The 16,717-nt window shown below is 38.0% G+C and overlaps 1 protein-coding gene across 1 annotated transcript in view; it reads left to right on the plus strand.

Moving 5' to 3' along the window:
• MAN1A1 (mannosidase alpha class 1A member 1) overlaps positions 1-16,717 on the plus strand; it is a gene marked incomplete at both ends in the record, with an annotated part of 149,741 nt that overhangs the window by 48,041 nt on the left and 84,983 nt on the right. Inside the window, 2 exons of the mRNA XM_082480981.1 lie at positions 2,644-2,759; positions 14,250-14,330. Of these exons, the coding sequence (XP_082337107.1) occupies positions 2,644-2,759; positions 14,250-14,330 (197 nt within the window). The remainder of the gene's footprint in view (positions 1-2,643; positions 2,760-14,249; positions 14,331-16,717) is intronic.

The raw sequence follows: 16,717 nt of genomic DNA on the forward strand, positions 1-16,717 counted from the left end.
TGAGAAGCATAGCACATATAGGCTTGTGAAAAATTTGATCTTATTCCATAATAAATGTTTGTTTAACTTCATTGCATTCCTTTTTTTTTCTTCCCCCATCCCAACCTCGTTTGTCTGACTGGTTATAAATGAGCTGTTCAGCCACACAATTTCCTTAACGCTCTTATGTTTGGATTATCCTGTTGGCTTACTTAGTGTAAACTGCAATTGTTCACAAGTCATAACTCTGGCCTCTAAACTGACACTTTAAAAATGCATTCTGTGTTCTTTTGTCTTTTCTCAAGAATTTTGAAGTATAACTGTTCGAGACAAATTTGACTATTTATTGGTCACATTAATGGCTTCGTTCTGTTTTCTGGAGCCTTCAGAATAATGGCAAAGGTTGTTTTAAATAAAGTAAGATCTACTTGAGATTCTCCCTCTTTCTTCTGTCTGCCTGCAGGGAGAGGTCTATGCTCTAAGCAGGCCATATTCTGGTTCTGTATAGGCCAGATTCAGGGGAAAAAAAAAATTAAAAAATCATAAGAAGTGGGTGACTCCAAGGGTGATTTCTCAATAAGGTTGAAATCTCTTTTTCTTGTGACTCAGTAGTGAGTTGCAGCTCAAGTGTTAATCCTTAAAATTGAAAGCTCAACTGTTTAGAGGTATTGTTAGCTGTATTACAAGAGGATTATCACAAAGAATGTCATTGCACGGTGAGCCTATCGCAATCCACTCAACCAAATCAGGTTATAGATGATTTTTCTGTAAGTAGAGCTCAGTTGTAAAAGTTCACCAGGAGCTGCTTTTGTTGTACGGAGTTGCTAAACATCTTCAGAGCCTTTGCAGTGGTGTTCTTGAGCATGTGTCCTCCAGCAGTTTTCCGGTGTCTCTCTCAGTTTCTCATGAGCTCATGAAAAACACGAGTAACTTAGCCAAGTTTAAAGGGATGCTTTTCCTTTAATATGAAAGAAGGACACCCAAGCTCCAAATAAGATCTGGGAAGATATGATGTCCTTCTTACCAAAGTATGCTGCAGTTTTATTAGTGGAGTATCTGGGGGAAAACATATAGATTACTTCCTTCAGAGGAGAAGAGGGACATTCCCAAAAGGATGGTATAGGCAATTAGCAGTTGCTAAAATAGAGAAAGCATCTGGTTCTGTTAAATGTACCAAGTAACTGTTACAATCATCTCAAATATTATTTTGTTAAAGATGATACAAAAGGAAAATTATTGTCTACCTGGAAGCTTAAGTTAAGAAAATTATGTCAGTCCTCCTTTATGGAGGTCTCCAATCATGCCTCCATTTCATAAGGAAGCAGAAAACCTTGATGGTAGGGAACACGGAGTTGACTGAAATAGGGGATTAAATATGAGTAATTCAATTGCGATACTTGATAAGTCTACAAAACTAAGTTTACTTTTTCATCAGGTATTTCAGAGGCAAGATGATAAGCAAGTTCTGCAAACTTAGTTGTAGCTACTGTCTTGTTATTCGCCCAGTGCAAAACAATTCCTGAACAAGTTACCAATTATCCATCCCAGTCATTAGCCCTGCTGGGGGAGAGAGATTGGACCTAATGACTTCCTCTATTCCTTGAAACCTAAATTATTCTGCAGTTCTAAATATTTACTTCTGTATCTAGGGTCTTCTCTAAAGAATATCTTAACAGTAGTTTGCATTCACAATGAAGATTGTTGGAGCCAAATTCATAAACACAAAATGGAGTAAAGTGGCCAAAATTGAATTTTTGATGCTGTTCAGTAAATAGGAATTCACACTGTTCTTAGACAAAAATAATGTTTTGAAAAAGTCATTGCAAATTTGAGGGAAGTGTGGGAAAGTCATTTGAGTGGCCTTTTTTTCTCCCCAGCCCTCCACATTACCCTTTCAGTCCAGGATCATGAACATTTAAGCCATGCCAAAGTGAACATACTGATGATATTTCATCATGCAACGTTAGGTGAAGGCTAGTAAACTGCCTCTTACCCATCTCCGTAACAGAGGCAGAGGGACACCCCTTTTGCAGACATCCATAACTTGCTCTGAAAACCGATGTCTAGCCGTCTGTCCTGAGCTGACAAATTCAGATGTGTGCAAGGTTGCCTTTGCTCCCCCAGTGCTATCTTGTGCTGGTTACATGGTGATGCACCGTAGCCGAAAAATTGTTTTTCAGAGAGGGTACTTTTTAAAGGGCTTGCTTAACAGAAATGTGATCGCTACTTATCCGCTTCTTAAAGCTTTATTTATATTATTAAGTATAAAAGCAAAAAAGCAACTGATTTTTTCACCCCAAACTGGAAGAAGCAGTCATTTCTCCATTTATTGAGATTCATTGTCTTGTATGAATTACATTTTACAGTGAACTGTTCCATCAGTGTTTAAAAATGCAAAATCATGGCTGAAAACGCAGTGCATCAGAAACGCTCTTCAAAACTTCAGGAGTGGAAGAAATACTTACATATTATGATGCTGTGTTGTGGCATGAGAATCAAAGTTAAGGTCGTGAATTACTAGTTGCCCACTTGAATGCTTATACGCCCAATTTTTAATTGGATTAATTGAAATTGGATTTGAAATTAGAATTAATTTAAATTAACTAGATCTAACTGAAAAGCCTTCTGTTGGAAAGTAAATCACTGGCTCTTCATGTATTTCAGGTAACATTCAAGGAGCAACAATAGTGGACGCCCTTGATACACTATACATCATGGAAATGAAAGAGGAATTCAAAGAAGCCAAGGAGTGGGTTGAAAAAAACTTAGATTTCAATGTGGTAAGTAGTGTTGCTGATTAACATTTAATGCTCTGTTTAGTCTCCAGGGGCCAATTGATGACTGGGTTCAAATATTGCAAGCATGGTACAAGGCTACAAAATTTAGATCATCGGTAGATAACAAGGCAGGAAGCAGAAACATAATAAGCTTACTGCTCTGCTTATACAGTTTTTCAGTCTGAGAGATGTCGGTAGATAGGAGGCAACGAGCTGGACTGAAGGAAGGAAAATAGAATAGAATGTTTACCATTGTAAAGTAAACAACAAACTTTTCAGCCCTTTCGGATAGGAGAATTGTGACGCTTCAAGCATTAATTTTTTTAGTTATGTAAACACTTTACATTTTCACTTTGTGAAATCTTCCACAAATTAGACTTGCATTTAGAGAAAGCTCCATGCCATACATACCGTTTAAGGTTTTTTGTGTGTTTTAGTAAAGTTGAATCCCATGAGTTAGGCTGAACCATTCGCACAAACTGAGCTGCTTTAGTCTTACGAGGCACCAGTCATCTCAACTGCATGTACAAATCATCCTATTAACTGGTAAATATGCAGCTGAGAGCAAAGTTCATTATTAAAGTTTTTATTCTAGAAAGGCCCTGAACAGGCGAGAACCTCTGTAAAACTTCAATTAAATTGAGAAGTCCTGCTTTTGGTCTTTTTTTTTTATTTTTCTTTTGGGGACTGGAGTATTTATTGTGATTGCTGGATACAGAGAGCTAGTGGAGTACCTCTGCTGATTAGTGTAGTAAAGTAGGAAAGCATTGTAGGCACGGTACACTGAGCACTTAAAAGCTCTTGTAGTTGACGTGCGTAATGTTAGAAACACTTTCTGAAAACAAAGTACTCTTTCTAATACGTTATGCAAAAGTCAGGATTAATTAGCTTCTCTTACATGCTTGAGAATTAATTATCATTTTAAGAAGGAGGAGTTAATAAGAGTGGATATTATATAGTTTATATAAGCAGCAATTTAGCGTGCATTCATGTTTATATTAATAATGTAAATACAGGATATTAAACTGTGCTTCTGAGTAGTGTCAGATGTCTGGTGCTATACCTTGTACTGGAAACTTATACTTCTAGATTGTATTGCCCACAATTTCAGCTCCTTTGTTAATTTACATACTTTTTAAAATTATGAAGTACTTTTTTTTTTTTTTTCAGTAATGCTTGAAAGCTATGAATTCTTTCAAAATGTCTGAAATTTTGTATTGTGTTAGTCGGTCAATGCAACAATCCAGCAGATTTACTGAAACTACTTTACAGATAATACTGATGTGCATCAGGAACAATATCTTGTTCCTGATATTCCTATAAGTAGCTGCCTTGAGTTTGACACCTCACAAAATTATTTTCATAATACTTCATAGTCATATAGAATTGAATTTTACATTGGCATCAGTAATGAGTAGATGAATTTTCCCAAAGTAGAACGAGGAAATTAAAATAAATAACCATAACACCAACTTTAATAATTGATGTCAGTTTGTTTAATGGCTGAATTGTTTGAATCGACTCAACTTGTACTCTTGTTTAGTTTTCCACTTCAAATATAAGTTCTAGTTTCAAATGCTGCTTTGTATTTGTATCTTATAGTTTAAAGTTGGAAATTACTTAACACAACAGTAGGGCCCTCTCTTTTGTGTTTAAGCATTTACCATTGCTTGACATTTTCTGCATTAATGTTTTGTACACTCTTACTTGCTGCTGTTTTAGAAACCTTTCTCCCATGAAAGTGATTTAGTTTTTAATAACTGGCACACTGACATATCCTTAAGCGTTATTTCTTGTGGGTGGTATAAAACATGTTTCTGTTTGATGTTTCTGGTCATTTCCTGGGCAGTGACTGCTTAATCAGCTTTTGGGGAAGCACATTTGGTCTTTATTTGTATAAATAGGATTAGTTTTTCTCTCCATTTAATCTTAGAACTATGCTTTTTCAATCTTAAATTTTCTTTAACATGTTCTTTACAAAAATAGCTGTGCCTGTAATCTGTGGCAGAATCTTTTCTCTTTATATTATATATATATATGGATAAAGCAAGTTTTCCTCTCTGGGAGTTTGTAATATGTCAGATACTCATTGTACGTGTTGAACTACTTGGTCAGCACTCAATCATTCTCATCAACTGATCATAAAAGTTTCCAAATGTCATTTTGTAAAGTGGTCACTAGTTTATCCACATAAAAGGATTTATGGAATAAAGATGACTTAATGGGAAATGGCATCATCTCTTCATATGTTAGATTTCAGCCCCTCAAGTCAATGAATTAGTTGTCAGGGTTACTCCTGTTTACCTTTCTGAAGAAAGCAAACTTTCGCTTTCGAAGGAAAATTATAGATAAGTAAATGCCACCTCTCTCAGCAAAAATGAATTTTGGTAAGCTTGCGAGTGGACGTGTTTGGAAGCTTCCCCTTTTGGAGTAGAACACACTTAGGCTATATTTATTACAGCTGAGCTGGTAGCCCTGTGATTTTGTAACTGAGATATCCACGTTGCAATGCTTGGAGTTTTTTTCTCTCATAACTGCTGAAATTCCTCATATTTGATACCTTGCTGAAGTTTCAGCCAAACTGAATAGTCCTTCAGGAATTAAGTTGCGTTTTCTGATTCTTTCAATATTTTAAGAGATTTAGACATACTGATATCTTTGGAAAGAGTTGACATTTAGCGGTGGGTAAATCCATGGTCTTTGCATCATGAATGTGTGCTCTGTTTTCCATTAAATCACTTCATCTCCGCGGGGGTGTATTTTTGCTCTTCAGTTAATACAGCTGAGGATTTGGTCTGACCTCCCCACGCACGCTGCTGCCCGCACACCCTTTTCGCCATGCTCGCGCATGGCCCTGCCCAGGGCCATCCTGGGCCGGGTTCTATATCAACACGTTGCAACGGAGGTGAAAGGAGCCAGTCTTTCACAGGATCTCTAGGGAGTTTGGCTGTTTCCTAGCTACAACCACACGTTGCTGTGTGCTGCTCTGTTTTTATTTTTTCAATATTTGCTTTAGGACCTGCACACAAACACAGAGTATTTGTAGCTTTCTGAAAGGGTTTCTGTACCACCACCCAACTTCTGCTTCATGCTGGGGAGGAAAAAGCTGCCTGCCTCTGCAGCACAAGGGATTAAACCACAATGGATCCATTCTTGGGAAGAGATACTGGAAGAAGGGTGTTAATGAGACAGATGACTAGGTCAGGAGTTGGGTAGTAGCAATGGAGGAGCTGAGCCACTTGGCATAGCAGTGAAGGGTTGGGAGTTGTTAAGTACTGGAATTGATGGTGCTTCGTTTCTATACCCAGACACACCCCAACTTGTTTAGGGTGGGACATTAACTGATCCGTCCCTCTCTTCAGCCCTGCTAAATTCCTTCCCCACAAATGGACAGTCTTGCCCGTACTGCATACTGGGAACAGTTCTTGGCCTACATGGTGTCCTAAAGTGTGCCTGGGCATTGGCTGGAACAACAGGGCCCCAAACCAGACCAGAAGGTGCTAACAATTAAATGGTATGTGGGACAGTGTTTAAATTCCTGCCCTGACCCACTGATCAGCTGTCTGATGTGGGTGTAGTCAGGCAGGACCAGAATGGGAACAAGGTATGGAGCAGGAAGCCATGCACTTGTTGGGAGAAGAGGAAGACAGTTTTTTCAACTGGAAGATATCTCAAAGATTCAAACTAAAATAACCTTCCTGTTGGTTATTAGTGGATTTTGCTTTGTTTGCTTCATCCCTCCCTATTTTTGTTCAAAATGAAGGTTGGCTGGAAGATATGATTGCTCAGGCAGATGAAAGTGGCACCAGTCTGTGCAATAGCTCTGTCTCCGTGGTTATAATTTAGTTGACTTCAGTTGACATTTTGTGCAAGCGCTGACTCACCGTGCATTATCCGTCTCATACCTTCCCTTGTTAACCGCACAGGATGGATCAACTTAGGAAAGAGTTGATGTGGGGAAGATATGAAGAGTGTTTGATTATTTGCTCGTGAGGACAGGTATCAAATGAGTTGAGGAACTGCATAAAGAGAAGGGAGTGAGTAAGAGGGCAAGGATACATTGAGGATTGTGTCCTGCCAGCACTCTTAAGCAAAACTGTTTACAGAGGTGTCAGTCAGTCACTGTGTCTGATTTTGTAAGCCAGCCTGAAGGTTTACTTATCAGTTCTGATTTTTGTCTTTGTACTTAGCTTTGCAAATTTGAGTGTCTTTTAAAGTAGCTTTGTGTGCAGCTTCTTGCAGTGTAGAAGTTTTGCATGTAATATGTCTATTTTGGAAACTAGAAAAGAGTGGAAAAAGTATAGAAGTTTGAAATTATGTTTATCTCTACTGCCATGTATAGGTTAACATACCCAAGATCCCAGAATAGCAAATATTATTTGGATCTAATTATTAAATCTAATTATTAATGTCTCCAGCGTTTATCTTTAGCTCAAATCTATCTGTGGTGTGGCAGTCAGTATCAGGACAGACTTTTAGAATCCAGATTGTTTACGTCAACATTTACAAATTTAAATGCTATTACTCTCAAACTGTAGGTATTATGATTGACTTGTAATTATATTTAACAGACCATAACCTAATGTTCTCGCTTGGAGGCAGATGGTTTTTGGCGCTTTATTCTTGGTGGTTTTTTCTCTTTAAGTGAGAAAATCAGAAAGATTCCTAATATAACAATTTGAGCAGGATAGCTTTCCTATTAAAAAAAAAAAGGCATGTGGGAGGTGAGAGTAAATGGACTTCAAGTAAATGTATAATGGGTGAGGAAGCTTAAGCAAGCCAGCAGTTGAAAATGGTTCTTTAATTTGTAGGACTATTTGTTTACTAGTTTGCCACATAACTTGTTAGTACACTCTAAATGCCAGACTTCAAAATGACTTGATTTTGTTTTGATTATGAATAAGAAATATTAATTATTTTGATGGGCTAAAAGGAGATCTTGCAAATTTATTATTGAATGTATTTCTTTTGCTGCTAGAGTTGGTTAATGCCTTCAGTAACACTTTATTTTTGTGCCTGTTTCAGATCTTACAGTTCGCCATGTGGGGACTTCAGCAAGGTTAAATAGCATGTTATGCAATATACAGGCTTTGATACTTGCAATAAAAAGGTTGCTAAAATTGTTTCCCTTGTCTATGGGAACTGAGTATTTTAGTAAGTTGCCACTAAATTTCATTTGAGGAATATCAATGAAACTTTTTTTTCCCCCACAACTGCAAGTAATTGAAGTGTTGTTTAATTACAGTAGCTTAAAGTGGGCTATTGTAGTACTCTTCGTGCCTCTATCATACTTCCTGGACTGCTTGAAAAAGCTAAGATTTGTTGTTGTTCCCAACCTTTGCGCTTCGACAGGGGGATGCTATTTTTTAATAGTAAGTACAAATCTCTCTCATTTCACTTGAAATGTGGGCCCTTTGTGTCCATTTCTTAGTCTAGAATTATGTACGCTATTCAGCATTGTTCAGGGTAGGGTCCCTGACGTTCTCTTGCACAGCTTGTTAACCTGCGGGATACAGGCTGTTTGCAACGGTGCAGTATGGTATGTGGGTGTGGGGGGTGTCACTATATTACCTGTATGTAGGAGCAATAGATGGAAATGTAGATGAGGTGACTGAACTTGTATTACACTCTTCATGAGATAAGAACAGAAGAAGGAAAGAAAGTTTTGGAAAGAATCTGTGCAATAAAGCAGACTGAAACAAATTATTTGGTAGGGTTTGTGGCCTTATTTGGATCTTTATAAAAACTAAGAGAAAAAGCTTTTTATAAATTTAGGTGACTTGATTATTATGAATACATTCATCCACATAAAGAGCACACAGTATTTTCTCCAATTGAATTATGAATGGCAGAGCAAGTACCAGTGCTGATGAGTGCCAGGTGGAGGCTGATACTAGATAAATAAAATTGGGTTGTATTTCAAATGTGTTTATAAGTGAGGGTGACTTCCCATGAGAAAACATAGATGGAAATTGTTTTGGCCTTGGTCTACGAATTTGTGGAGGGGAAGACTTTCAGGAAAGAGATGCGTTAAGGAAATGATCCAGAAAGATGCGAATACTGATTTTTGAGAAGCTGGAGGACTCCAACAGGAGAAGGGCTTCAGGAGAGCCCAGCTGACAGGAGTTTTGTTGTCTGAACAGTGCTTTCACCATTAAATTCAACCACAGCTGGTTGAAGCTTCAGCAGTTTACCAGTTGTAAACATAATCCTCCAGTTTATGGAAGGGTAAGGGAAGTAAAGTGGTGAGGTGCAGCTGAGATCACATTGGCCTTGTTATAGGTTTGCAAATAAAATACAAATGCAGATTAACACAAACTAGCTAATATAACTCTTGACACTTTATTTTTTTTCCTCCATTTGGTAATACTTGTTGCTTTTTGAAGATGAGGCTTTCTAAGGTATAGCCAGCCTTTCTTTAAAAAGACTTAGTTTCATAGGTTTACTGGTTACACCTGTCACATTCTGCAGCTTCTTGAGTGTTTTTGAGCTATGGTTCTTCTGTCGCTTAAAAAACCCCTTATTTTAGCATTTCTCCTTGTCAAGACTGAACATGGTAACACTCAGCTGTTTCGTCCTTTGATTGTAGAGACTTGCTTATTTGCATAACCTGAGTTTGAGAAAGAGCAGTATCCAGCATATGTAAATAGCTTCACTTTGGTGTTATGTGTCTAGCCAGCAATGTAAAGGATGTTACATCTCTTTGTGAAAATAATTTTGTCGTTAGAAGCTAATCGAGGAAACCAGATGAAATTTCATGAAGTTGTCACAGTTTTGCTCTCGCACCACATAATGGATACATATATTGCTTTTGGTTTTCTATTTGTCCAAGTACAGTGAGCAGCACTCACAATTTCCCTGGATTTTGTATAGTACTTGGACTATCCCATTTATAATTCACTTATCAGAAGATCAAATACTGAATGATAAATTATTGATCAAATGTAAGATGAAAGACCAAATTACTCATGTCCTTCAATTAACACAAAAGCCCTGGAAGTAAAACAAAAATACGTTGTTTCCAATACACGTATCACTTTCCCAAGCATCTACATACTTTCAGAATCCTTTGTAAAAGGGAGGCCTCCAAAATTAGCAGCCAGAGCAAGGTGATCTTGCTTCGGAACAATAAAATCTTAGCACAGACATGTACTAACAAAGATGTTTCAGATACCATCGTACACAGCACGTGGCCATGCGGTCTAGTGTAAAGACTGTAAAATTAGAGATTATATCTATCCACTTGGTCAGAGTCTTCTTATATACTTGGAGTCTTACAAAAGGAACATTGTAGTCATTTTGAATTAATGGTGTCCAGTCACTTCTCCTTACAGAAGTTCCGTTAGTTATGATGGAATTAATTCAACCACTTCTCAGACCTGCTATGTAATGATGGTTTGAAAGAGAAGGCTAAACTTGAGATAAAAAATAAAGTAAAATAATTCTGACCTCTTCAGCTGGTGAAGTAGAAACTTTGGGAAGCGCAGATGAAGATTTTTCCTAAATATTTTGGCACTGTTAAATGGATCATAAGGTATTTGTGGACAGCTGGATCTGAGACCAAAATAAAAAATAACATTGCTTACTTAGGGTTTGACTGCTGAGTAGAAATATACAGACTTATTTGTGCAAACTGCATGTGGATTATGATTAAAAATATGAAAAGAAGTAATGATCAGGGTGTGGCATCTTAAATGTGTAATACAAAAAATTTAAAAAATCAAACTAGAAAGAAGGATAAAGTTGGTGTAGCAGAAATCTGCTACTTTTTTGACAAGTTCACTTCTCTTCACAGACTACTTCTTCACATGAACTTTCCATGTAGAGATGAATGTTTCTTTGACATGGAATTCTAAAAATACTTTAACTGTTTTGAAAATTGCTATAATTCCTGTGCTTTCTGAAAATACTACTAGCCTGGTATAATGAATTTAAGAATAACTGTGATTAAGCATACAGCTTTCAAATCTACCATTAATGACATGTCTGTCCATTTCATTAATTGCATCTGCTTCAGTGGCTTGTATAAAGATTTTAGTAAGAGATGAGGATTTTGAACAAAGATTCAGAGACATTTGCAAGTGAAGTATTGGAAATCTGATAACATTAAAACAATTATTAGCTTCAAGAAATGTCCTGAAAGATCGCCACTTCAGCAAACATTCAGGATTACAGTGCAATTAATCTTTGTGATTCGACAGTAGAATCTTTATTTACATTACTTCAAAGTCTTCTTTTTGTCTGTAACTGAATTCCAGAAGCAGATGTCAGTGCATACATATTGAGCTTTTCTTAAAGGGCCTTTGCATTCCTTGAAAGATAGCAATGGTTTGTGAGCTAAGTGGCCATATTAAATCCAGAAAAGCAAAATGTAAAGTTCTGCAGACAAAATATTCAGCTCATATATCACTCACTTTACTTTGAGCAGTTCAGAGTAAGAAAGTAATTTAATTCAGTCCTTACAGGAAACACAAGTGTCTGGGATATCTGATTAACTCATTTCCTTGTCTAATACTTACCTCTTTACAGCTTCGCCTTTCCCACATCAAAGAAAAGTTCTTGGCGTGTGCTGAAGCTCAGCATTGAAATGGAAAGAACCTGAACTTCAGAAGAAGGTTCTCAAGTAAAATACTATTTATATGAGTTTCAGCCAGCTCAAGTTCCCAGGAAGAGAAGCTGCCCCCATCACTCCTTTAATCATCCCTTCTTCAGTCAGATCAGATCAGATCAGACCAGACCAGTGTTTCTTAAGTTAGATCAGTTCTCTACAAGCTTTCTTATGCATTGGATTTAGTTAAGGTAGACTTCTTTCTTTAATGTAGAGTTCTTACACAGGTAGCCTGCTTAGCAGGTGAACAGCTGTATTGTCTACTTAGTTCAGATTTCGTATCCATCTCCCCAGGCTTACCAGATGTCACGACATAAGAAAAAGAAACGCACAGAAATGGCACTAGTTAAAGTTGAAATGACTACCTGTTTCCAGTTACTTTGTTCTCCTTCTTGCTGAATTCAGTGAGACAATGACTGAAGACTTGGAAAGAGAAATAACAGATTAATTTTGGAAACAAAAATTAAGCTTTTTTTTTTTTTTTGCTTTGTAGTTTCTTTCAGAAAGACTAAAGTAAACTGGTATTGGGAGAGCCTTGAGTGAGGAGACACTGCTGAGTTTTGATACACTCAAAATAAACCTGAAAAACGTTATGTTCTGAACAGTGCAAGACAGCAAGATAACTTTTTCAGTTTGCAGTCTTAACACGTGATGCCAGGTCTGAGTTTTCAATAGGCAGGTGTGTGTGCTGGCTTTACTTTGTCTGCCCCTTTGAGTTATGCTCATGTGTTTAAAAAGCTACCCAGGCACACACATATATACACACATGTAGTATATATGAATTACATATTAACCAGAGCAATTCTGTGGATGAAATTATATCCTCCGTTTTTAGGAGAGGTGCACAATTTAGAGGAGAAAAGTTAAATGCTTGAGGATAAGTGGACAAGCATTGCAGCAAGTCAGTGTTTTTTTGACGAGAAGGTCAAAAAGAGCCAGCAGTGTGCAATTGCAGCCCAGAAGGCCAACTGCATCCTGGGCTGCATCAAAAGAAGTGTGGCCAGCAGGTCAAAGGAGGTGATTCTGCCCCTCTACTCCACTCTCGTGAGACCCCTCCTGGAGTACTGCATCCAGCTCTGGAGTCCCCAACATAAGAAGGACATGGACCTGCTGGAGCGTGTCCAGAGGAGAGCCGCAAGGATGATCCGAGGGCTGGAGCACCTCTCCTATGAGGGGAGGCTGAAAGAGTTGGGGCTGTTCAGCCTGGAGAAGAGAAGGCTCCGGGGAGATCTTATTGCGGCTTTCGAGTACCTAAAGGGGGCCTACAGGAGAGCTGGGGAAGGACTTTTTACAAGGGCATGTAGTGATAGGATGAGGGGATATGGCTTTAAACTGGAAGAGGGCAGGTTCAGATTGAACATTAGGAAGAGATTTTTCACTTTGAGGGTGGTGAGGCACTGGAACAGGTTGCCCAAAGAGGTCGTTCAGGCCCCATCCCTGGAGGTGTTCAAGGCCAGGCTGGATGTGGCCTTGGGCAACCTGGTCTAGTGGGAGGTGTCCCTGCCTATGGCAGAGGGGTTGGAACTTGTTGATCTTCAAGGTCCTTTCCAACCTAAACCATTCTATGATACTATGATTTTTGAAGTCTGTACCTTTAGAACTGATGAAACACTGAACAACTCTCAGCAATGTGTCTAGATACCTTTCCTTAATCAGGGTGCCTTGCAAACTGAAAGGCATGAAGTAGTATTTTTGATAAGTAACCTAGTGCTGTTTTCTTCTGCACAAGCAGTTTAATAGAATTTAAAATCCATAGAAACCGGGGAGCAACTTCTTCCCTCCTACATAAACTGACATCTGAACATGTAAACTAGAAAAGTATGAAAACTAGCTGAGTGAGAAAAGCCTGCAAGCCCTTTGGAAGAAAATCCGGCAGCTCCACCATGCATTGATTTATATTGAATATAGTGTATGTCAGCAAATACAAGATGGAAAAATGGCTCAGTAGAAGCAAGAGCAACCCAGAACACACCTTATTTATGTACCCAAAAGTTTAGAAGATTTACTGCTGGGTACCATTTTTCTACAGAAATACAAAAATATAAAAGGCGGTATTACATTAAAGAGCAAAAGTTGAGAAACTTCAGTAGATCAGCTTTTCAACTGAACACCTCTTGAGTGGATTAGATGTTGCGTGTTGGGGTAAAACTGGAATTGACTTGGTAAAGAACAAGGGAAGGAAGTGATCGTGAGATTCAGATTCTTCACTTAGGTTTGAATTTAAAAGGGCAGAGAAGAATGTGCTTTCAGTTTTGAAATAGGTAATGGCTGGACCTGTATTGCGCAGTACAGCAAACCTGGTCTGTCTCATTGGTGAAGGCCAGGCCAGCTTGGGAAGGGCTGTCACTCTAGTAGTGGAAGATCATCTGCTTCCTAGTGAATACAAGTCACGATTACCTTTTTATCATGCACATGTGATTGACTCATTCTAATGTTACCTCTCATTTTACAATAACCTGCGTTTAGACTGGGGTGGGAAGACTCTTGATACGACATTCTGATCAAGAACTTCTCATACGATGTCTGAGAAGAGATGGTGTGAGGTGAGATACTGTGGGTCGTGTGGTGCGAGAGCACTTTTTTTGCGTGAGCACTGAATCATCTGCAAGGAAGTACTTAGATCTGTGGATTTAGAGAATGCCTTATGTTCAAGTGGAAATGATGAGGATAATGGAGAGGATATTTTGTTAAGGTGAGAAAGTGAAGGAAATACTTTAAAATGCTCCTAAGTTCAGTTATGTTGCCTTTCCCTACATCTTCTGTTTTTGCTATTTATAGCTGTTGTAGCTTAATACCTGAATGTATATAAAAAAAGACAAAACCACACAAACAAAACTGTACAGAAAAATATCAGGGGATAAAACTATGTTTGTTTATTTCAACAGAATGCTGAAATTTCAGTATTTGAAGTGAACATTCGTTTTGTCGGTGGACTACTTTCAGCTTACTATCTTTCAGGAGAAGAGGTAAGATGTTTGCATATGATTTATCTGAAATACCATCATCTAGATAAATAGTTAACTTTTAGTTTAATAATTTTATTTATCCGAATTAAACTTGTTTAGAACTTTGAAAATGGCTTGTGCAGCAGAGACCTGTCCAATCTGTTTTCTTGCTTCTATTACTATTGCTTTATATAAGTTTTAAAGCTATTACTTCATGTAACTGTTAAATGATTTTTTTTTTTCCTGAGTAGAAGCCATACCCAGTGCATTCTTACCAGGCTTCATGCTGGAGTATGTGATCATGGAGTTCCTATGCCATGGTAGTGGTAGATTTGGTGCAGCAGGTTCCAGCTTCCCAAATTGGTTTTGAGCATATCCTTCAGTTCCTATAAACTGTATTTCTGTTGGCCTTCCTGAAGCTGAAGCTTCAACTCACATGAAAAAGACGTGTTAAGAACAAAGAGATAACTGGTAAACCTATACATGTGAATGTCTTTAAAGCATTAATATCCCATTAATTTCTATTGCCTGTCGTGGTTTCTAGAGAGGATGAAGAAGCAATTTCATCTAAGGGCTTTGACTAATGCAGTTATTTCTGTAATATATTTGGAGAAGGCTATACTAAGTCACAGGTACTGTGATATTTTAAATTTTTAGCTTGTCACTTGAAAAGTCTTTAATCTTCCTAGTTTAAATTCTTGTTCTTGTCTCTGGATTATAATAGTATTTTATTGTAGGATAAGTACAAGTTAATACTCTTTAACCATAACTTGAATTTATCATTGGATTTCTTTAAATCCAAAGTAATTACTGGTGGAAACTCCACAAAACCCTAAAGATGTATAATTTTCTTTCATATGTAAATTTCCCAAATACTAGGTAAAGCCCTGCTTTGAACCTGTCACTTTAAATTAACTTAAATTCTATGGTGTGCATGTTGTTTTTTGTTAAAATTTATCATTATGTTAAAGCTGTCTTAGCAGTTACTATTGGGTCATGTGCCTGACAAAGCAGTTATAAGGAGACAATGTTCCTCTGACATTTTTGCCTTACCTGACTATTTCCCATGGTTCTGTCTTGAGCGTAGGTGGTATTGAAAAGACATTAATGTTTTCCAATAGACAGTTTTTCGTATTTTAACTGTCTTACAATTTTCTGGAAAAAAAATTACACTTAGACCCATTTCAAATTCACACTTAACGGTAAGGAAAAAATCAAGAGGCGCTTGGTAGCTGGCTTCTTGATCTTTACTAAATATTGGTTTACTTAATGTTTCGTCTTCAACTCTTGAAGGAAATCACTTGTCCTCCTACACTAACTCAGCAACCAGAAATAAGCATATCTAAGGGTGTCTAGAATTGAAAGCTCTTCCTTCTGCGATTAAACAGTTCTATCTTTCACTGCAGATCTACTTCTCGCAAACAGGAGTGAACTTTTTCAGTATAACCTATTGCTACATTTTAATTAAGCGGTTCTGACAGAAGTAGAGGATGCTTCTTGGCAGACAACGAGCTGGTAGGGGACTGCACGTGAGCCTTCATAAAAAGCGGCAGTTGTCTGCCAAGAAATGCCTGAAGCATTTGTCATCAGCGCTGTTGATTTCATATATACATTGATGGTTTATATCTTGTGTCAGTTAATGTGCAGGCTCACTTTCAATCAGTGCATATAGTTTCTCCTAAGTAACACCTAGTCGTTGCTTCTCAACCATTCCTTCAGCTTTAGAGAGGCAGTTTTACCACCACCTCTTGGACTAGATTGATAGCAACGCTGGTATTCAAATAAAACTCTCTTGTACAAACGAAATGAGGAAATACTTAAAACAAAAGGAGGTGTTTCACACAGTGTGTAATTAAGTGGAACTCTTTGCAGTGGAATATTAGTGATACTGGATGCTAATGTCTGTTCTAAAAAAGAATGGACTCATTAATGAGAGTAAAATGGGCTCCTACACACAAAGATGATGTGTATGATTAAGGAGGGTCCTGAGCTCTTGCAGGCTGGGAAAGACCATCCATCTCAGCCACTGTTATTCATACTCTTTGATGGCCTTGTCTGAGTGTCGTGGTTTAGGCCAAATCCTGAGGGACCCCAGATGGGACCGACAGATGCTCCCCTCTACCCCTCTTCAAAGAGAGAGGCAGAGGAGGAAAAAGAAACTTATGAGTTTAGAAGGAACTAAACTACTTTAATGAAATATTAATAATAAAATAAAAAGAAATAATGAAATATATACAAAACCGTATCAAGCTCCCGAGATGACAATCACGTCACCAGCTGGCACTGGGGCAGTCCCAGGCTGGACTCAGTGACGGATGGGAACTGGATTCCAGATCTGGATTCAGGATCGGGATCACAGGCAGACGAACAGAGTCCTCCTCAGACGTCGGCCATTGAAGGAAGAGCGC

The sequence above is a fragment of the Vanellus vanellus genome (genome assembly GCF_965231255.1).
Source record: "Vanellus vanellus genome assembly, chromosome: 3".
Taxonomy (NCBI): Eukaryota; Metazoa; Chordata; class Aves; order Charadriiformes; family Charadriidae; genus Vanellus; species Vanellus vanellus.